Source organism: Thermobia domestica, chromosome 14, assembly GCF_964235325.1.
Source record: "Thermobia domestica chromosome 14, izTheDome1.hap1.1, whole genome shotgun sequence".
NCBI lineage: Eukaryota > Metazoa > Arthropoda > Insecta > Zygentoma > Lepismatidae > Thermobia > Thermobia domestica.
In genome coordinates, this window is record NC_137467.1 from 171,986,174 (window position 1) to 172,010,513 (window position 24,340).

The 24,340-nt window shown below is 35.6% G+C and overlaps 1 protein-coding gene across 1 annotated transcript in view; it reads right to left on the reverse strand.

Moving 5' to 3' along the window:
- LOC145670470 (uncharacterized) overlaps positions 1-24,340 on the reverse strand; it is a 57,592-nt gene that overhangs the window by 14,103 nt on the left and 19,149 nt on the right. Inside the window, exons 2-5 of the mRNA XM_081739183.1 lie at positions 19,159-19,295; positions 12,949-13,491; positions 5,451-5,495; positions 836-1,069 (exon numbers count right to left, since the gene is read on the reverse strand). Of these exons, the coding sequence (XP_081595309.1) occupies positions 836-1,069; positions 5,451-5,495; positions 12,949-13,491; positions 19,159-19,295 (959 nt within the window). The remainder of the gene's footprint in view (positions 1-835; positions 1,070-5,450; positions 5,496-12,948; positions 13,492-19,158; positions 19,296-24,340) is intronic.

Here is a 24,340-nt window from a genome sequence, read left to right on the forward strand (position 1 = left end):
GTTGCTCATGCAACCATTGGGTTCTTGCGATTTCATGTGTCGCCTTAACTTCCAGTGATCGTGAACTTGATGGTGGTTCAAGCAAACTTGTAGGGACGTAACGGATTTTGCCGAAGTTTTCGGCCACAAGTGGTAGCACAGTCGACAAGTAACCAGCAGTCCTACTAAAATGGACGTGCCTGCAAGACGAGGTATGTTAATTTTTTTGATCATCATTTGTAAGTTATGCAATTACCTTTTTTTTTTTTTTTTTTTTGGTAAAATGAATGTATAAAGAATTACCACATATACTTAGAATTCTGAATTTACAAATAGTGTGATCGTAATGTTTGATGAAAGTAAGTGGTTGCTGTAACAACCATTAGGTTATTATTGGTATAATCTGGTAGTTGTTTACGTAATAATTGCATTATTTGAGCCTACATTTTATAGAAGTTTTATATATATATATATATATATATATATAATATATATAATATATATATATATATATATATATATATATATATATATATATATATATATATATATAAAACACGTTATTCTGACGGTTGCTAGAGCAACCTTCCACTCACCTTACAGTTCCATGTTTTTCAATAAAATGTAATGTTACGTTTTAGTGAGTCCTCAATACTGTAAAAACTATAATGAAACATTTTTGCAACACTCAGGTTGATCCCGGGAATCAGGAGGTAGAACTGCGGACAAATGATGATATTCTAAAACATTTAGGAAAAACAGCTCTCAACACACTTTAACACAATAAGCGCCCCATCCGCATGCACTTCCCTAACCATGTTGAGATGAAGCTAACTGAATAGAAAAGAATCCTTACCATTTGAAGGAATGGTAGTTATGGTCTGGGAGCCGAAGGGACTCCCTGCAGGGCTGGAATGCAAGGAATCACCAATCACAGAACTTTGGGAACTACGTGTTCTCGGAGGCACTCCATCAACTGACGAATGGTCCGAACTGTAGTCCTGATTGTCCGAATGGTAACCATGGTTGTCATCTTGACATTTCAAGATAGGTGATGGCATACCTTCTGGTTGATCATGGGGACCAAAACCTGAAATTCACACACAGAAAAAATGTTTATTATTATATTAAGAGTATTAGCATTATTCACATTTATAATACTATTAGTGTAAAAATTACCTAGAGTTAGTTATAGTTACTAATTTAAAAGTTTAGAAGTTTTCCTATCTAGCATGCATATTAACAATTCCGAATCTGGCAACTTTGAAACCAGACATGGTCATACCAACTTTACACACTTGAAAATCTGTTAATTCCTTTTAAAAAAGTAAAAAAATTGATACAGGTAAATGTTGATTAAGTAAGGAATGCACCAGTAGTGCGGCAATAACAAAAACAGTACCACGAGCTTGCAACAATTCCTTCTTTAAAAAAAAAAAAAAAAAAAAACTCCATTTTGTAGTGCCACACCGCCACGACTGACAAGCAGCAATTGACAATGTGTATCTTCCGCGGTAAGTATTCGTTTATATTCCCTTCATGTTTTTTTCTTCTTCTATTTTTATTCTCCAACAAGGAAACAAGGGCGCAGAGGAAACCGACAGCTTGAAAGTGCAAGAAGGGTTGCCAATCTCCCAACACTGCCCGGAGTGCCCGAGTAAGAAATACATTCTGGGTGTCTCCGAACTAACGAACTAAATCTACGGACTTACATAATTACTTGTAATTAATTACCTGTCCAACTGATACTTTATAATATACATGATTAGGAATTAAATTGATGGCCTTTCGACATCCAGGCCTACGTTTAGCCCGTCATGTATGAGGGATGACATCCCTCCGCGATCACACTACTCAGGTAATTCGGGAGGAAGGAAGGAAGCGTCCTGGGATTATGTTACGTATCATCCCAGCATTTGCTTGGTGTGAATGAGGAAAACCTTATTGAGGTTGGCTGACCTAAAGAGCTATTACACCTTTTCGACCGAGTTTCCCCACCGGAAATCGAACCCGGGACCGCTCGCACCAAATGCTAGTATGTTAGTGGCTATGCTACGTGGGGCTGCCTTATATGCACACTGTACAGTATGTTGTACTTAGATGTTGTTAGTTACCTAAAGGGATTTTTTTTTTTTGATGTAACAAAAGACTAGGCTTAAATTATTTTCATTGTTGCGCCTGTATTGTCGTGCGGCACTAACACTGTCTTTACTTCGTGGTTTGATACAGAGGTGCAGAAGGAACTTAGTTTTGATGGAAATAATAATAACTAATTCTATGGCCTATGAACCAGGAACTTCAAAAGCTCTCCACTGACTTCTGTCCTTCGTCAACTGAATTCAGTTTCTACTTTGTATTTCTAGTATGTGAGACCATCTTAATATTATCTTCCCATCTGCGCCTAGGTCTTCCTAATTGTCGTTTTCCGATTTGATTTCCAACTAAAACTTTGGAAGTGTCCCTACTTTCTTCCAGTTTGTCTACATGACCAGTCCACCTGAGCCTCCTACATTTGATGGCACTAACAATATTTGGTAAACGATATAAATTACGCATTTTTCCATTATGAAATTTCCGCCATTCTCCATTCCCGTTCCTCTTGGGTCCGAGTATTTGTCTCAGGATTTTATTTTCAAACACTTCCACAGTCTGCATTCTTCCCTCAGAGTAAGTGACCATGTTTCACAACTATTCAGCACAACAGACATTATTATCGTTTCATATATTTTAAGCTTCAAATCCTCGACAGAATTCGCAACAACAAAAGATTTGGAACAGAATACTAACATGAATTCCTGCTTTCACTCGACATTTAATTTCTTCGCGGAATCTTCGACTTCTGTTCAAAGACAATTGAACATTTTTAACAATGCAGAAAACCGAAAGACAGTTACCTTATCTGCTGGCTTTCTCAACTGTACATTTGTGTCATTCTGTATCGGTACATTGCATTTTATTGTAGCTATTTAATTAGCAAATTTATTTGTGATAATCCCAGGTTCAACTTTTATGTGTATTTGAAAAAGAAAAAAAAAGGCTATAAATATCAGAAACGTCCAACTTTGAATGTTCCTACAACAATAATAACATAGTGAAATGGACGAGGCAAAGCGTATACAAAGTACTAAAGCAGTGTCTTTGTTGTAATGTTGTATCAGGTTGTCTAAACAGTACTGAGTCTTTGAAAGACAAAATGGAGGAAATATTTATTGTGATTTGACGCTACTTGTTTTATGAAAAAGTCATTACCCATTTTTTGCAACAGATGGCGCTACTTTAGTTTTGGAGTACTAGAGCCATTCACATTTATTTTATTGCTGTTAGTTAATGGGGTTAGACTGTTCGTCTGACATAAAAAAAAGCAAGAGAAAATCTTTCAAATGGTATATGAACACACTACAATATCCTGCCTGTAACTTTAGGGAAGATTTTGAGGGGTAAACCAGCCCCTATAAGGAAAGAATGATATGCACCATCAATGATGTATTCAGCATATTCCCAGGAGGAAACTGTGCTATTATAGCTTTTGTCCATAAACTGAATCATTTTTTGGGAGACATCTTGAGTTTTTGAGCACTTTCGCTGCCAGAACTAGAATTTAAGCAACAGCAATGACACTCTTGACCTCGAAAATATGGAAACTTCCTCTAATATGCAACCTTTTATTTCTCGTCGAATTTGGTCACCATCTTGGCTTTCATAGTAGTATGAACCACTTCAGATGATCGGATTATAGTTTGCAAGTCACAAATATATTTCTTGACCTCGAAAACTTAGGAACAGATATATCACACGGCAATATTTCTACCTATTTTTGAAAATAAATTTACAGACCAGCCATTTTGGATGCCATCTTGGGTTTCGGCCATTAAGGAAGCAAAATTCGACTTGGAAACATTCCGATTTCTGTTCAACATGATCTCACTACCCTAAAAATAAACGTTCTCCAAAGGTCACAAAAATATAGTTAAAATCACTTGAGAGAATTTTTCAGGAATGTTTAGTATACCACTCGCTTCCAAATTTTCACCGACATACCGTTTCTTAAGCGTTTGTATTATAGAAAAAAGTTATTGAACTTTTTTTTAAGCTTGATTCAAGATCTTTTAAATGGTGTATTGAAACATGACAATATTATGATTGGTAATGGATATGATCATTTAAATAGATCTATGTCTCTCGACATGACAGCCATTTTAACGTCGTCACCACAAGGATTCATTACCTCTGATCAAGTGTCTCTCGGTGGTTCTTTTATACACAGGGTGGCCCAACAGTAGGTATACAGTCCCGTAGTGATCAACTCATTGCTTTTCATATCATTTCTTATTTTTATCCATCAGATGACTTAGTTTCTTAATTATTTGTTTTTAAAGCATTTTTACTTATATTTTAAGCTTGGAACAGCCGAAGCAAATAAATCCATAAGCTAGAATGTTATATTTGATCAATGCAGGGGTGTATACCTACTTTTGGGCTACCCTGTATATACAAAGTTAAAGATAACGGTGCTCTCCATGTCAATCAGTACCAACGATGCTTCACGAAATTCTGTGTGCTGCGGATTTTGATCTTAACCCTAGGTCAGTGGGGAGGGGGGCTTACCGAAGTTCTTTTTTGATTGTTTACATAAATGTGGGGTCTCAGTGTGGTGGGATTTTAAAGGTGTCGTATCTTTCGAACCCTCACCAAGGAACCAATCAATTAGAACTGTATTGTTGCAAATTAAACAACTTGAACGAATCCACAGCGTTCAAAGATTGTTAATCGTACACGTGTTGTGTTTCATCACGACGAAACGAAACCACATCTAAGTTTTATCATTCGTTAAATAATAATAATAAAAAAAAAAGTTTGACAAGGGCGACGATCCTACGGGGCAGGAGGGCCCTGCCTCCCAATGCTCATGTGGACCCCATATATTTTTATGAATATGTATTTTTCATGAATATACAATATTTGACATAATTTGAAATCAATTTGTCTTAAAATACTCATATATACCTTCTTAGACCCTTGACTGAAACGAAACACATCTGAATGGTTCCCTCCGCTCACAGTTACAGAGAAGTCTGCGACCTTGGAGTTTTCTTTTTCGATAATCTGATAGTAGATATTATTTTGACTGTAGGGGAGCCAGCCATTACTCACGTGTCAAGGCTTTTTTTTTGCGGTGCATCTATAGTGCCAATTTAATTAATGGTATACGACAGAGTGACCGTGGTTGGTAACACTAGTACCAAAGTAGGGGCTGCATTGTCCCTCTGCATGGGGTAACAAACGTCAAAGACAATCTCTTGTTGGCCCTGTTATAGCTCCTAGTACTTCAAATAGAAACGGTGAACAAAAAAGTACATCCCTCTGAATTACTATTTTAACTTACCACTACGGAAAACGCGGGATGTAAAATTACTTAAAGCATTGTACCAAATGTTCTATTCTAATTCAATTGAACGAACTCTCAAACTCACCGTCCGTTACTCTCTCCGATTTTGGCGTAGACATTTGTTTTAAGCCTGAAAGAAAAAAAAAAAACAACTATTATAATGCATCAATGGAAGCCAACACATACATTCAAATATACATAGAAAGAAGAATTTAAGAAAAAAAAATATCCCCAATTACAACTTACACATAATCGTAACAAAATGCACATTCGTTAATGTGATATGGTTTATAATTTAAATTTATCTTTCTTTTTTTTTTTTTTTTTTTTCTATATTCCTTTCTATTCTTATACACATGAAGAGACATACCTTGGATCACAAATTTTTATACTTCAATAAGACGGCTTCAGTGCCCTACAAATATATCATATGAACTGTGTACTCTTCACAGATTTCTACAATTAACCAAAAAGTGACTCACAGTTACCTAGAGATTCAATCTAATTTTCACTTACAGGATAGACATTAAATTTCACTGATCAGCACATGAGCTGTGCATGACACTTCATGAACTGTCCAAGAAACCAAATTCGTTTCACTTGTAGAAAATGATTACCAGTTATCTGGAATTACATTCCATTCTTACTCACAGGAAGAACAAAAAAACTAAAATTCATCATCATCACAGGTATTCTGCCTTTATTGGCAGGTCACTTGCCGCAGCTGAGAAGCTTCCATGCTCCACGGTCCTCCGCTAACTTCTTCGTCTTCGCGTATCATCTTTCTGTTTTTATATCATCCATTAATTGTAATCTCCTTCGCCCCCTCCCTCTCTTTCCCGCCACCATACCCTCTAGGACGTCTCTCATGATACATTCTCTTCTTAGGCAATGCCCCAACCAGTTTCTCTTCCTCTTCCTAATAATATCTAAAAGTGTTCTTTTCTCACCCACCATTTCTAACACACTCTCATTCGTTTTCCGCTCGACCCAACTAATTCTTTCCATTCTTCTCCACACCCACATTTCGAAGGCTTCCAGTCGATTTTCATCACCTTTACGTAATGTCCACGTTTCAGCCCCATACAGCACAACACTCCACACGAAGCATTTTATGAGTCTTTTTCTTAACTCTTTATTCAAGGTCCCACAAAACAGACTTTTCTTCCTCCTAAAGGCTTTTTTCGCCATTCCTATCCTTGCTTTTATTTCATGTTCGCATTTCATGTTATTACTAAGAATACTACCCAGATATCGAAAACTATTCACTTGTTCTATTTTCTCCCCTCCTACTTTTATATTTGGCACAGACCCCTTCGTTCCAATCACCATGGCTTTTGTCTTTCTAACATTTATTTTCATCCCATATTCTTCAAAGCCCTTTCCTCATTTTTTCTAACATTTTATTGATTTTCTTTTCAGATTCTACAACAAACGCCATATCGTCTGCAAATCTTATGCATCTAATCATTCTACCTCCTACCGAAATGCCATCATCATCTTGTAAACTCTTTTTCACTATCTCTTCTAGATAGACATTAAATAGTGTTGGCGAGAGGCAGCATCCTTGTCGAACTCCCCTTCCAATTGCACTCTCTTCCGTCAGTTCTTCCTCTATCCTAACACTTACTTGTTGGTTCATGTATAAGTTTCTTATGGGTCTTCTAAACTAAAATTAGTGATGTGCAATACATATTTTTCAAGAAGAAAATTTTGTTAGTTTTGAGAAATGAGGTTTTTTACTTTTCCCTCAGAAGAGATATATATGAAGAGACGAACTTTAACATGTATGTTCAATTCACCAACTTTTAGATGTCAACGATAAAAGTGAGTGCTAACACTGAAACAGTCTCAATGAGGCACAAAACTTCCTGATAGTGATACGAGATAAGGCTGTTCACTTGTGAGTTCATATCCTATAGCATCTTTCCGCGTTTTCATTGTAATTTTCTAAGCGCATGGTCCTGCGTTAGACCCAATGGTACCTGTCTCAGATACAAATGGAGTAGTGGTTTAAATTCCACTTTAAACGGGAAGTCCTGTTTTATATCACCTCTGTGTTTAAAGTAGAGATGTAAATGAGCGAACTTTTCATAAGCAACTTTTCCCGAACTTTCGCTTTTATTTACTAATTAGCGACACTCATTTTATAATAACTTATTCTGAACATAGTGTGATGACTGTGAGCTAGCTATGTGTTATACAGTATAGTTATTTGCACCATAATGATACAAGATGAACTGACACATATTGACATTATACATGATATGGATAAACACGTAAACATATTATTGTAACTAAATTAGTGCTTTCCACAAAGAAAAAAATATTAAATAAAATGATTAATTTTGTATTGGTAATGCGTGAGTTTATGATATAAACTTGTTTGTGCAAGTCAAATTTAAGTTTTCGGTTGTCAGCATCATGTAAAATTGAAGATTTCTGCCGAAAACATACTGTTTTATGATATAGGCTTGAAATTTGAAATACATGATTGTAACGCTCCGTAACGTCTTTTGAAAAAATGTGAGAATTATGCACTATTAGAAAGAGAAAAAACTAAAATAAATTTACTTTGATTTTTAATATAGCCATGTTATATACCAAAATGTCTGTAATTTTACAGGGAATTTTTAAATGGACAATTTTAAAAAAATGAGCCGAACTTTCGCGCGAACTTTTCATGAAATTTTCCAACACTAGTTTAAAGATGTTAAAGTAGGATCATCATCATCATCATCATAAGTATTCTGCCATTATTGGCACGTCACTTGTCGCAACTGAGAAGCTTCCAGGCTTCACTGCTAACCTCTTCGTTTTCACGTACGATTTTTCTGTTTTGATATCATCCATTATTTATGATCTCCTTCGCCCCCTTCCTCTCTTTCCTCCCACCAAACTCTAGCATGTCCCTCATGATACAGTTCCTTCTTAGCCAATGTCCCAACTAGTTTCTCTACCTCTTCTTAACAGGTTGACTGCCATGAGCATCTCACCTTATTTTTCTGTGGGGCCATGAGCACCATATATGATGCTCATTGTCACAAATTACTGTGAGACCATGAGCATGACATATGGTGCTCGGTTCCCATTGGTACATTTTCGGGAGAAGCAAAATATCGCGACAAAAATGTGACATGACTATCCAAAATTCAGCCAAAGGTAAGAAGAAACATATGGCCTCCTGGGAGCAGTTCCCTCAAATCACCTTGGCAGTCAACCTGTTAATAATCAAAAATTTTCCTTTTCTCCCTACCACTTCTAATAGCCTCTCATTCGTTTTCAGCTCAACCCGGCTAATTCTCTCCATTCTTTTCCAAATCCACATTTCCCAAACTTCCAGTATTTTTCATCATTTTTTCGTAATGTCTATGTTTCTGACCCATACAGTACAATACTCCACACGAAGCATTTTATGAGTCTTTCTCTCAACTCTTTGTTCAAGGTCCCACAAAATAGTCTTTTCTTCCTCCTAAAGGCCTTGTTTTGATTTCACGTTTGCACTTCGTATCATTACTAATACTACCACCCAGGTATCAAAAATTAGTCACCTGTTTTATTTTCTTCCCTTCTACTTCTAAATTTGACACCGGCCCCTTTGTTCCAATCACCATGGCTTTCGTCTTTACCAATATTGCAAATAGGATCAATCAATCAAATTTACTACACGGTATTTTATAAAAAGACTGATGCTTTTGTTTGGTTGTTTATTGATGTTTAGAGTCCCTTTTCAGTACTGAGACTAAAAACGATATCTTTCTTTTTAACGTCCCACGATTATGCCTTTTAGGCTAAGAGAGATGATTTAGGCAATAGAATGATGGAATGAGAATAGAGGAGGAAACGGGAGTACCCCGAGAAAACCCAACCGACATGATGTTTACCACAAACCTACTTGGCCGAAGATTGAACAAGGGACCCCACACACCAAAGGTAAGCGCTCTACCACTGAGCCACCGTGCCAGTACCGAGAAAATATGAGACATAACCTGCAGTTTACGGTGAAAAATTGGAGCGCCGTAATGCGTTGCTCTGTCACCGGGACAACGTTTACTAAAGGTGCGCGGGCTAGCCAGAACAACAGAAGGCGGAAAACAAAATATTGTTTTTTGCTTGTTTTCTTAAGATCAATTGAGTGAATTTGTAACAGATAAATTGAGTGATTTTTTCTCTCTTATTACGCTTACAGTTTAGTTCATTTGAAACTTAGAAGTAAAGGTCTTGTAAGTACTTTGGCGCCATGTGATGTGATTACGAGTACCAGTACATGTTTTGAAGCACGTCGATGAAGAAAACAAAATTCCAATAATAATTAAGGATATCGACGTACAAAACGGTGAATAAAATCTATTGACCTTCAATATATATGTTCTTAAAATTCTTAAAATATAATTTAATCTTGATCCGAGACATTTCGTAATTCTCGCCTCTCGCAGATATTAGTAGTTTAATGTATTACAGTATACATTAAGTTTTCAGTTAAATTCACTTTTCATATGCCCCATCAGGTCTTTAGTTAAATTGTTAGCACACTTTTATATTATTTCACTTCAAATCTCATATCAAGATTAAGTATGAAGTTAAAAATTATGTTTAACATCAGAAATAGACGCATGTTAATAATAATAAGTAAAACTTAACACTCATTGTGTCTTGCTGTAATTTTCCTAAAAGGTTCTGGCAGTTTTGCCTGCCATCCAGTAGATTAGATAATAAAAAAAAAAAATCTTTAATCTGATAGTTTTACGACCCACGATTATGGCAGAATTGGGGAAATAAGAATGTGGGAGAACCCCGAGAAAACCCCCGGACACGATGTTCCGGTAGGATGGAAATCTTTTTACTGGATAATCATGTCATCTTGCACTTTTGTATGTACAGAATTAAGAATAGGGTCTAAAATTCATTAACTAGGTTTCTCTTCACTTCAGGAGTTTTTGGAGAAAAAAAGGTACATTATTTTTATCTCTTTTTCCCTCCGCTAGTTAGTATAATATATATGTAAATAAATAAAAGTGACTATGTTTGTGAGTTAGTAACTCTTGAACCACGAGACCGATCTCGGTCAAATTTTCAACACAGATAAGGTCCGGGCCTGGAATGGTATTTATCATTTCACTTTGACGGTGCAACAGTAAGACAGTGGAGAAGAAGATATTTTATTTATATATATATATGATAGAAAATGACTGATATTAGTGTCGAATTCGTACTTTCCGGGGTAGCTTGGATGAACAATGAACAGTGACTCTTTCGATGCCGTTTAAATCCAAAACATCGTCTATCAGAGAGCGCTTTAGTAATAGTAAAAAGTGACCAAGGATGTTATAAATAGAGGATCTGCCCATATGTATCTTCATCCTATTAAATCGATGAAGCAAAAAAAAAAAAAAAAAAAAAAAAACAAAAAAAACAACGGAGCATCGGCACGTCTCATTGGCTACTCTCGTTTCCGCCATCGTCTTATTGGCTATTTTCGTTTTCGCCATGATTGTTGGCTCAAAACATTGCGATCCTATTGGGCGGAGTGGGCAGAGTAGGAATGGAGAAACTGTGACGTATGGCTTCAAGATTTTGTTGTAAGGGCAGATCCTCTATTTTATAAGATCTTTGAAAGTGACCGACTGACAGAACATATTACCAATTTTTCTTATTTTAAGCCAGCGAGGCCGGTATTCGACGCTTAGTACGACATAATGAAAAATTTATACGAAATTATAAATTGTAAAAAGAAAGAAAGTGGAATCTCCCATTTCACGTCGGACGGTCTCACTCTCTATGTTAAAAATTACAATGATAAATGGAACGACTGACGGAATGAGAAAGTGGAAGAAACAAGAGAGCCCTGCGAAAACCCACAACATTATTCAAGGACCTGTGATGAACCAGGAATATTACGGCCTATGTACGAACACAATGTTATTGAACCATCTCACTGATTATTACTGGTCATCTCACTCTACTGTTATAGAGGTCTTCAAAATTTGAACGTCTATTATTCTGTATCGTCCTTAGTTTCCAATACTGAGCAATAAGTCTGTTATTGTATGTTTTCGTTTAATATGTAGATTTGAAATTTATAATAACCTGACGTAATGCCATTTGAGGAAGAAAAAAAAAACTCTTATGTTCGGTTGGCAACATTATACACCTGGAAGTACTGCAGAGTATGTCAAAGTATGTATCTCTGTTGGTATTTGCATCGTTCAAAATTTTAGCGTTTTCTATATATTAGATTGAACGTTATAAAAACATTTCAAAATAAGTGGTACACATTATATATATTTGGTCTGGGAGACCCAGGTTCGATTCCTGGCGGGAACGATAAGATTCCATAATGTCATCGCTTCCCACTTACGCTTCTTACCCCAATGTCGATGGGGGATGAACTTAAAGGGCATCAGGAAAGTCACAATTCATCGCAGCGACTTCGAAAACTATGGATTAGAGACTAATATCAGTTGTTTTCGTTTATTTTTACACGTTACCCCTTTCCCACTTCACCCTTCTTCACAACCCATCCCGATAATATAATAAAATCCCGAGTTACGCCATGGTCCACCCATATACCAAAAATCATCAAATTTGGTGGAACGGTCAATGAGTAGATGGCCACCAATCATCATTATTGTTGTTATTTATATAGAAAACTAGCAGAATACCCGTTCTTCGCATGGGGAGAACACGTTTCATTTTGCACATAAAGGGCTAAATTTGGATTTAAATTGCACCGGAAGTGTCACTGTTCATCTTAGTGATTCAGAAAAGTATGGGTTCGGCATTAATATCGCTCATTTTTGATCAATTTTATATATCTTCCCTCCCTCAAGTTGCGGGGCTGAATTTGGATTTAACTGACATCGGAAATGACACTGTTCATCTCAGCGATCCCGAAAACTATGGATTCGACACTAATATCGGTCATTTTCGATCATTTTTACATATCCCCTCGCCGTCCTCTACGTTGCACCTTTAAAGTGAAATGACAAAAACCATCCCAGGCTCGAACCTCATCTATGTTGAAAATTTGATTCAGATCTGTCGGATGGTTCAAGAGATACGAAGTCGCAAACATAGTCAAATTCATTTTTATATATATAGATTCGCCAATGAGTATAGATTCGCCCCCCTCCTCCCCCCCCCAAAACAAGGGAAATTTCTAAAACGCTGGGATATGTGAACTCTAAGGAGTTTATATAGTTTCAACTTTCTAGAGTTTATATAGTTTCAACTTTCTAAACCCTCTAACTCCTCTTAAAATAAGCCATTTCGGAAAACTAACCTGATAATATCCAAAGATCCACTCATATAACGAAAATAATTAATATTGGTCCAAGGGCGTAGGAGTTAACCGTCAAACATTGTTACATTTCATTTATATATGCATATATAGATAATAGATACACACACAAATTATTAATAAATCTGCTGATAAAATTACACGCACACACAAACATTATATGAAAATTAATCATTAAGTTATATCTAGTATTAGAAGGCACACGAACTCATGGTAAATAATGCCACACATTTCAAACGTTAGTAAACACTATTGGGATTGCCACGAGAGATAGGATACTTACTTTCCTCTTGCATCCGAGCTATCGTTTGGACATCGCCCACATTTAATAATCGATTAGAAAAACTACTGTCGGAGGCACTGCTTAGACGGTCCTCTTCTCCACTATCATACACTAACCTCCCTTTGCGGTCCTCTTTGTTTCCCTCACTCCCATCCATCACCACAAACGTATTGTTCAACGCACCACTGCCATCTAACTTAGTGGACCTATTACAAATAGGTGAGCTGGATGCAATGGCACTACTGGGTTTATCAAAGGTTGCATTCAATGCGGTACTTACAGACTGAGGATTCGATTTTACACTGTCTCTATTCTCTGATACACAAAAGGTGCCATCCAGTCCCCGTCTGGGAGACTGAGAGATCACAGTCATTTCATCGTCACCAACGCTTCCATTGTTTTTGAATCCACTACCTGCAGATTCTAAGATTCTCGTCGTGTTCCGACCGTTCTCCTCGCTTTCAAAATCATACAGTGCCGGTCGAAGACCTAATTTTTTCTTCGGTCTCGTGAAAGTTCGAGTATCGATCGGTCGTCTAACTCCTGCAAAAAATTAATAATAATAATAATCAGATAATATAAAATACTGCTTATTTTATTAAGAAATAAAATCTCAAACATTTTGCAATTTATTCAATATTCAAAGAGTGAGAAAGATACGACTGGACCGAGAATAAAACTCAGGACTTCGGCTTACCATTTGATGCGTTAAAGAGGGCACAGGAGTGAATACAGCTAGTATGGATTAAGAGCTTTGATTTGACATGGGACATAAACACTTTTCATTACCATGTGTATTAGAAGACCATAAGCCAACTCCATTATAAGTAAAAGATACGAAAAAATGCAAAGAAAGAAAAATTGTTGGAAATAGGTAGTTTCCAATCTAAATTGTTATTTTTTTTTATTATTTCCAGTCGCAGCAGCCGTTTAGACTCCACACTGGTAAGACTCTGTATGTTAAATGAAAAAGATACTTTTCCAGTTCAGTAACCTGTTCGAAAGAACGTAAAGGCAAGCGAAAATGACACGAGGAACGTAAGGATGTGCAAAAACATGAGGAGCGTAAGGATATGTAAAAATGGCATGAGGAACGTAAGGGTATGCAAAAATGACACGAACGTAAGGGGACACAAAAATGACAAGGGGAACGTACCGGTTTCCCAACAATGTTGTATTGTTAGTATGATGAGTGCCCAAGGAAAAAGACTGCTGAGCTAGCAACGTTGCTATTTCATTGAACATACGGAGTCTTACCAGTGCGGAGCCAAATAGCTGTGCGATTAGAAAAATTCGACCAAACTTAGATTAAAAACAACCTACTTGCAACAACTTTCTTCTCTTTTCATTATTTTATATCTTTATTCGCAAACGGGGCTGGTCTATGGCCCCGGAATTTGGTACTCCCTGTATATGACGAAAAGTGTTTACAACTCGTGTTATATCGAAGCTCTACTCCCGCTCCTTGTTAACCACTACCTTTTCAATCTGTTTCCTTACCAGCCACACACTTTCTCACTCTTAAATTGGGTGCTTAGCCATAAGATCACATAACATTTATCAGTTACTATTAAATAACAGACAGCCTGATATTCTATTTGTCTTCAACAGATACACTTAATAATAATAAAGAATTAACTCTTACAGTAGGAAGAACACTACAACTATTTACCACCCATAGTTAGCATAGTAACGACTACGCTGAGAGCATTCACATTCGTGTTTAGCACGTAGAGTCCATTACGACATTTAAAAGAATGCATCTCTCTCCTCCAAAAGAAAACTAACTTTCGATTCTATTTATACTATACTTTCCTCAGACCGTAATTTAAAAGTGCACACCCTATTTCTCTTCAAATTTCATAGTAGCTGAAATTCCTTTCTTCGTACGGGAAGAATAAGGTTTATGGGAAGTATGCTGTGTGCAAAAAATTATTTTACATAGTTTATCAGTTTCCTCACATAAAATCGAAAATTATAATATTAAAGAAATTGTCTCCCTTATCCTTCTTCTCTTCCTTAATAGCAAATTTTCTAGAACGCTAAGACATATGTTCAGTTAACTTTTAATGAAAGTTATATGCTAAGTTCCGTTTCTTTTAACTTGATGGGATTGTGAGATACTTTGTTCTTAGTAAGAAAGAAAGAAAAACGTTTCGCTACTTAAGATATGTATTTTAATCAAACTGAAAGGATAAAAAAAAAAAAAAATCAACACAAGTACAAAAAAGTTTAAAATTCAGTTCAAACAGTTCGATCGTTTCTTGATATTAGGCATCTTATGAACACAACATCGGAAATTCAAATTATAGAAACTGTTCCCTCAGAAGCGGAATTTTCGAAAAAGATAGGATATGTGTCCTTTTATTATTATTATTATTATTATTATTATTATTATTATTATTATTATTATTATTATTATTTAATGTGTTTATATGCAGTTTCATCTAAACCTGATATTCTATTTTTCGGAAAATCCTGGATTCCTTTCTTCCCCCTTACGATACGCATTTTAATGAAAATGAACACAATAAAAACCCAGTTCACGAGAGAGAATATTTTGAAGAACAGCAGACAAACCCTATTTCATTTTTATTTATATGATTGGCAAATGTAAAAGAGCTCACCGAATATAATCAGAAACTGATTCTTCACACAAGCAAGAATGAGAGTTGCAAAATCAAAATTATATCCCGTTATTATAACTGCTTTTGTAAAATGAAAATTATATCCTCTGGCTCTGAAAAATAATATTATAACTTATTAAAATTAGCTATGAGCTGCTTCGTGGCTAAATGGTTACGCGCTTATGGCGGGTTCGATTTCCGGGGGAAGCTTATGTGGCTCGGATTCCACATTAATCAGTAGGTCCACGTCTCATATAGCCTCACTGCTGAAAGGATGCTAAACTCAAAATCAATTCAACTAAAGTTAGCTATGTGCATGAGCACACTCTTTACACTTATACTCATCCGACTAAAAAGGGTAATAGCGATCCGATGTTTCCTACTACATGTAAGTTCAGCTACTAAGCCTGAAGTGGCTAATATCCACAATTACAATACGAAACAAAGAAGACTAATACTTTTAATCAAGCACACTACCAATTTTGACAGTGAAAAATATATGAAACACTATAATGCAATAGAATCAATATTTTTAGTTTGAAATCAGTACTTCCAAACTGAATCCGATATTTCAGAGTCTGCTCGTTGTTTCCAAAACCCATTAAATCACGGATAAGTGTAATTCTTTCTTTCAAAAAATATAACGTATCTCACCAAAATAGCCAATGTTCCTAAAATACCTAGGTAGTTTCACAGCTGGCAAGTGCTCTTCATCTATCTATTTTATAAATCAATAAGCAAGTTTATACAATATAAGAAAATGTAATAACTGAACTTACTGCGTTCAAATGCACTGAACTGTTTGAAGAATTTTGACTGTCTTTTATAAGTCCTACGTCTATGCACCGAGGCTAAGGGAGACAATGATGATCCTAATGAACGAAATGGTGAAATGAAGAAGTGGGAGGAAACTACAGAATCCCGGGAAAACTGGGAACACAGTGTTTGCCCTCTACACTTGATGAGAATTGAGAGTTCTTTCTGCTCCCTTTGTCAGTAGCTCTGACAAACTACTCTGAAGACATTTTCCACTTTTTCTATATGTGCAGCTCAAACACGACGAGTTTAACCCTTGTGTACTACCAAGAACATTGTTACACAGGAATTGCCATGGGGCCTTCTAGAACACCATGCACTATCTAAATTATGTTCTTTACGCAGAACCATCAGACAGACAACTGAAATTTTTAGAAGGCATCTTTAGCATACACTCGAGATAGAATGCAAGAAAAGACTGAATTGTAATCTCACTTGATTAAAGATGTATCATGATAAACAAATCTGGGGTTCCAAAAGACCCCATGGTAGTACACAAGGGTTAAATTCTTGTTACTGTAAGTCTTTTGTGCTTGAACAAACTTTTTTTTTTCGGTTACCGCTACAAACACTGTGCACTAGAACTTCTTTCGTAATAACATATGTAATGTAAAACTAGTCTTGTAGAATTTTATTCACCACTCAAAAACACTTGTAAAAGTTTAGCTTTTATCTTACAATCTATAACCACAACAGAAACTTCACAAGCGTTTTTCAATGGTGAACACAATTATTTCTACATCACATATGTCATCACAAAAGAAGTTCTGGTCCACAGTTGATCGCTCGAAAGAAGAGTTCTTCGAGTACACATGATTTAAATTAACAAGAGTTTAAACCTCATATTTTCAACTTGGCACACGAAAAAAGTTCAAAATGTAATTCTGAAAAGTAAAAAGAAGAAAAAATTGTTCTATATGTGTTTTCTAGAGCTACTGATGAAGATAACAGTGACTGCCGAAACTGTTTAGTGCATTTGAATGCAGCAAGTTGTTATATATTTGTACTAATTATATAAATATGCGTTTAATCATTTCTTTAAACAAGTAAGCTTCAACTTAGTTATTATTAATTGACTCTATTCAATGCATAAGCTTAATTAGCGTAACAGTGGAGCAATTAGCATACAATTATCAACTAGTAAAATCTACATGGCTTATGTTCTGTGAAGTGATGTTTTGACAATTGACAAATAACGAATTTTTTGTTTCTTGGCCAATATATCATGGTTTACCGTATTTGATGTCAGTTATGGATAAAGAAATACGTGAATTTCACCGATTTTCTACTTGGAGCGACCAAGGTAATAGCAGCAGCAGTTCTTGAAAAATAATTATTTTGGCATAAACATATTAGCATTGTGTGTTAGTCACATCATTTAATACTCATTTCAATCTTCGTTTACACATCCTAACCCTAACTTCCATCCACGGCTACAATTATTTAATGGCTTAACTTGAAGTTTGTACAAGGTCGTAGCTAGTGATCAAATATTAGGCGCTCTCCTTGCTGGTCAAGTGGCTAGCGCATGTGCTTTTAGTGCACGTGGTCTCGAGATCGTTTCCCAGTGGAAGAGCATAAATATTTAAATTCATCATTATTCATTTTCATTAATCATCATTATAAAGGACATGAAAACGTGGGATGTTAAACTAAAAGACTTTTTTTTTTCTAATATCAACGATCTGCACATTGTTTACAAAAGAAGCTGTATTGCTGTTTTACGATGCAATTTCAAGGACATTGTTATTATAAAACTAAATAAATACAACAACACACTAAGCAAGGCTATGTGATAAAATATACATAAAAACACAAACACGTCACCGTTTCAACAGCCCAGCTGTGTCTTCATCAAATTTCCACTCCTTCTCTGAGTACAAGTCTGATATGTTGAGACTGTTACGTGTTTGTGTTTTTATGTATTTTTATGACATACCCTTGCTCAGTGCAGGAGCGGATCCAGGGGGGGCGATCGGGGCAATCGCCCCCCTCCCCCAGAAGAGGAAACTTTCTTATTTTATATATATAAATAAAGCCCATCCCAAAGTTTGGAGCCCTTAAAAGTAGCAGTATGACAACCCACCGCCCACCCCCAGAAGTCTGTCCTGGATCCGCCCCTGGCTCAGTGTGTTGTGTTTAGATTGACAATATGAAAACAAGGCCTGATAAAATAGTTATCTTTATTGTAACAGGGAAACGTCTTAGTCTCTGTGCAACACTTCCTGCCTGATGTCAATAGATGGCGCTAGCGTGCAGAGACAATTTGCAGATTTACAACTATTCTAACAACTTAAAAATTGCATTGTTTCAACGTATATACTAATTTCAAAATAGGAGGGCCGTATATATATATAGTTAGATGCACTGATTTGTGTAACCTGACGTTAGTTCGTGGGCAAATTGAAAATGTTGGATGTAAAGCATTAGAACTTTTAATTAATCAATATTTTAACCTATAATGTACAACACGCCAAAGGCTTTAGGAGGAATAACTACTTCGAATTATGATGGTTTTCCGCACGAATCTTTATACATTCTTCAGTTCTTAAAATTTCCTTATTAATAAATACATTTCAGGATTTCGTGTAAAGAGTTGTATTTGAAGTGTTACAATAACACATTACTTTTTTCCTATCTCGACTGGTGTAAAAACATCTACAAAACAACATTGATAAGTATGTTATTTAATTACGCAGATGTAGTCCAAAATACATTTTTAAAAAAACTATTATTTACATACACTCAATTACAAATATATATTTACCTCTTTCTAATTCATCCAACTTATTCACTAAACTTTTCCTTATTATTTGCAACTCATAATCTTCATCTTTCTTCAGCCATTCATACAAGCTACACTTCTTTTCTGATCCTGGGTCCGTCCGTTTTGGTGCATACAACCTGTAATAATAAACAAAAAAATGAAAATGAAATCTTTGAGTTTTACGTTCCACGGTTATGCCGGTTAGGCTAAAGGAGACGGTGATGATGAGTAATGAATGAAATGGTGGAATGAAGAAAGTGGGAGGAAACGGGAGAACCCCGAGAAAACCCACGTACGTGGTTTGTCCACCACAAAGTTCACTTGGCGGGGGCTGGGATCGAACCCGAGACCCCAAGCACCAGAGGGGAACGCTCTACCACTGAGCCACCGCGGCCCCAATGTAATAATAAACAGTATTATAGTAGAGCACAAAAAAATTTCTATCATAACGTTATGATTAAAATATACATAATGTTTTAAAACGACACCGACCACGTTTTGGAGGTGATTCTTGACACCACGATAAGACAGAAAGCATAGACCAACCTGGGTGCACAAATGCTTCCTTTTGGAGTTATAGGCGGCTGAAAACATGAAAAAATGAACTTTTAAAGATCAATAGCTCCTAAAATATGGAACCTGCCGTAGTCGGGTCAAGACTTCACTTAGGAACTAGTATGTATCCTATCCAAAATTACATGTTTCAGAATCCTTCGGTACTTCCGCAACAATTTTTATAGAGGTAGTTGGTGAGTACTTCAAATTATATGCCCATAGCCGTGCAGAACTGATTAATTAAGATAGTGTAAGATAAAAGTTAACTAGGTCTCATTATGACGTTGGCCAGGTGTATTCTGGAGTAGATAGGGAGCTTAATATCGCTTTCTCTCAAAATTCGTCTTCAAGACGAATGACTCTTTGGATACATTTATAATTACACTGTGTAATATTTATGTTATATATTAATGCCGTCAATCAAGGTTGGTATATTTTATGTTTTAGACAGCACGATCCTCAAACCCCAGGATCTTTAATATTTTATATTACCTTTGTTGGTTGAAATATTTTATGTTTTGGACAGCACGATCCTCAAACCCAAAATCTTTGATACTTTATACTACCTTTCTTATAATCCTTTGTAATTAACAAAGAAATAACAATAATTTGCTACAGTAAAAAATATAGGAAGTTCCAATTGATTTATTTTCATTTGATGGCTAATTGGTAACTGTGAATACCTAGGTTATTTCTTAACTATGTTCTAAATTTATATAAAATAGACTATTGTATATAGAAAAATTTTCTTCTGACGCACGCACTAGTTTTCAAAACCAGGATCCAATTTTATGCATAGGTTTATACGTTTCGATGTTAAATTCTAGTCACTTATATTAAAAATACAAGGTTGTTTAGTGCACAATCTATCCCTCAAAGATAAGAGGGATTGAATGCAAGGATGAAATTTTGTAAAGCAGCAGTGTATGTCTTACGCCCATGTACATGCCATGTAGTTTGACGGCACGGCATGTCTTACGCCAATGTTAACACTGAAATACTAACTGTCCACTTTGAGTTTTTTACAAAAAAAAAAAAAAATTAGTAAAATTAAATAAATGAATAAAATTTAAAACAAAAATGAAAAAAAATAAATAAAATGATGATGTTGTGTTTCTGTATGACGTTCACTTTCCTTAAGACTATGGTTGCGTGAATGTGTCACTGATTGCTGAACGCGAACCCACCGGGCCCAGACGGGCAAGCTGTCAACACTCACTGACCCATCCACTACACCAATCATCTCCGGAAAGTAGAACTCAAATCGTCCCAAAATGTGAAGTTTTCTAAGCTTCCCTCATTCTCACTCGCAGTCCAGTATCCCGATCCGCAGGTCATAGCCTGCATCCCATCAAGAGATAAGGTTACAAACCACAACCCGACAGAACAAGATAATGACCCAAGAGTGAAACTGACGGTGAATGCTTCGAAAATCTAAATGTTTGTGTTTACTAACCCAGATAAAAAAAATTCTCGAATCAAATCTAAATCGCGCAACGGGATGGAATTTCAAAAAAACCTGAATGCCAAAGTGAATTTAGTTGATCTTATTAACGGAGTGAAATTTTCTGGCAGGTCTGTGATTCCAACCCCGGTCACACTAAGTGAAATCAATTCTGTACACTTTCAAGACGCTATGATTTACTTTCGTTACACTGTTCACGTACTGCTTTAAACACTTTACTTCCTGAGTACTAACAATACTATTGAAGTTACTTTACTACATATATTTAAGTGATTTAGCTTTGCACTGGATAATGAAAGATTTTGTTTCGACTCGCATACTTTATTACACTAACTTCTTATATGATAAGAAATGACAGGAGAATACATATTTAAAAAAAAAAAAAAATCGCAAAGGTTGGAAATTGAGGAAAATTCCTGACATAGCAGAATGAATAAGCTTGTTTGGATACAAATTAATTAGAATGACATTTTCTCTCCACATCTCGTGGGTGACCTTCGTGTGTTTTAATTTCTATTGACTATAAACAAATCATATGTCATCACATTTTGTTACGAAATAGAAAAAAAAAAAAAAAAAAACCTTATTACAAAACACTATACGACACACGTACTACTTTCCATGGCTATGTGCATACTAATTTTCTTTCTTTTGTATTTTCTCTTGGTCAAGGTTGTGTAAAGTGGGACTGGCACAGAGGATTTATACCAGTAGGGTGACCTCTTGTATAAGCTCAGACCTATTCACATTTTCTTCCACAACAATAAATCATTTTCTTGACATTAAAGAAAATACCTATTAGAAAATTCAAATCAAAATTTACACTTAACCTAATCCCTAGCCTAACTATCTAAAACTAACTTAACCTAACACATAGAAAATTCACTTTGTCAGACATATTCATAGAATAGTATGCACAGCCGGTTCCAAGGACGTACAGAACATTTTTCAGTCAGCTTTCCAATTCTTTAAATAAAAAAAAAAATCTGCATAAGGTTTCAAAACTGAACTTTTGTTTTGCTAATTAAGGGAATTTCCAAAACACAAAACGGATATTTCACTGTTAAAGAGCATCTCCCATTATCAATAGCTATGCCAGCACCCTTGTTATCAATGTGAGCCGAAACTTTGTATATATTTTGTCTCATCGTATTCAAACTACAGTGAAGGTAAGCACAAACCAGAGAATGGATTAATTTAGTAATATAGCAGTACGGAAAAATAATAAATAAAAAAAAATATACGAGATTACATATTCAAAATATAATTTTGAAGTGAAATGTATGTACTCGAAAGTCTACACATTTCATGGACTGTTGGTAACAAACGTCCACACTGAAACTCCAAAGAACAATCCTCCCCCCTCCATTGAACGAGTGATTTATGTTACATCGTTGAGTCTGTATAATGTACAACTTAGGGAAAACTACGCAGCGTTTAGAACATTTTATAAGGCATCACAACACCAATAACATAACACATTTTTCAATCCGAAAGAGGTTCGAAATTTAGCAGATTAGTGTGGCCGAAAACAACAATAATTTTGATGCTATCGTCTATAACTTACTTGATATGTTCCATGGAAAAACTAATAAATACTTCCCTCCTACGTCTGATGGTTGTTGTTATTCTTGAAGCAATATTCTACACCACCGCCTCTTACCGAGCGATTACATGGTGTTTTCCAAAAAATATTGAAGTTCTCCTTCGAAAACCGGGCAATTGAACTGTACCAACACAATGGCTTACGTCAGCCACTCACACCCTGACGTATGAATTTTGCTCTCACAACTGTAGCTTCATCGTCCATTGAGCACAGCAAAACACTCTCTGTATACACAGACTGCCCAAAGACATCAAAGGTATCAATTATTTAGTGTCGTAACCTTTAAATACTTCTCTTTTCACGTTTTTTTTATGGACTGAGATTATCGTACGTCCATCACTAAACACCGCTTCTGGAAAAGACAAAGACAATGGGAAGAAGATCCCTAATTGGAGGTTCATTGTGACGTAACTATACGATGATAGGCATTTCTCTCAAGATCAAAGGAGCCGAAAAATCTCAACCACAACTGTGATTGCGGAAGATCCAATCACAGATAATTTAGATTAAACAAAGGGATGCTTCAAGAAGCTACTATGGCTGACTTTACAAATGAAAATTTTCAATAAGATTTTTGAAATAAAAAATTGTGAATTCTTTTGAAGATCCCCTAAGCCAAAATATGAATGAAAATTGATTGGAAAGGATTAAAAACGATTAGAAATTACCTTATTTCCTAAAATAATATTATATTTTAGCTAAATATACAAATAATTATTCAATGTAAATATATTACCATATATTTCCCTCTAAATATACTAAAATCAGTAGTTCAAGGAACTTAACGCAAATTTCGCGACCTACTTCAAATCGAGTCATTGATTTAATTATATATATTAAAATAAAATTTTAATAAATATAGAATTCATATATACACTGGTTGCCCAAAACTTCCGGGCCATGTTACATTATACGATGTATAAGGTAACATCCTCCGGGAGCTTCGAAAAAAAAAAAAAAATCTAACTTAGAAGTTCTAAGTTAAGCTCCTTTTTTTTTTTTTTTTTTTAACCTAACATTTTAATCATAAAATACACTAATGCAATGCAATCAATATAAGAAATGTTTTGAAGATTTTCCAGAGACCTTAAACCTAACAAAGAATTTATAACTACACTAAGTGAAAGAAAAGAAAATTGGACACAAAAATAGACACAAAAACAAACAAAATTTACCTTTATCTAAATTTAACCTACGATTCTCTTTCTTTTTTTCTTTACGACTATGTTTTGTTTCTGTTCAACCTCCCAACAGCTCTCTCCTCTTTTCTTCAGAGCATCGAAATAATTTTAGGTTGTCGAAACTCTGAGTGCCAATATTCTCTCCTTTTAGACTTTGTAGTCTAGCTGAGTTTCTAGTTAAAGCGGAAACAATGTATGGTCCTACATAGGTGTCCATGAACTTGGCAAATACTTTCTTTGGTATGGATGATACGTGATGTGTTTTAACCATTACCAATGAGCCTTCAGTAATGGTGTCCTGATGTTTATGCTGTTTTCGTTCCTTCTTAGGCACAGTTGCTGGACTAGATATGACGAGTTTCTTGTCTTCACTGA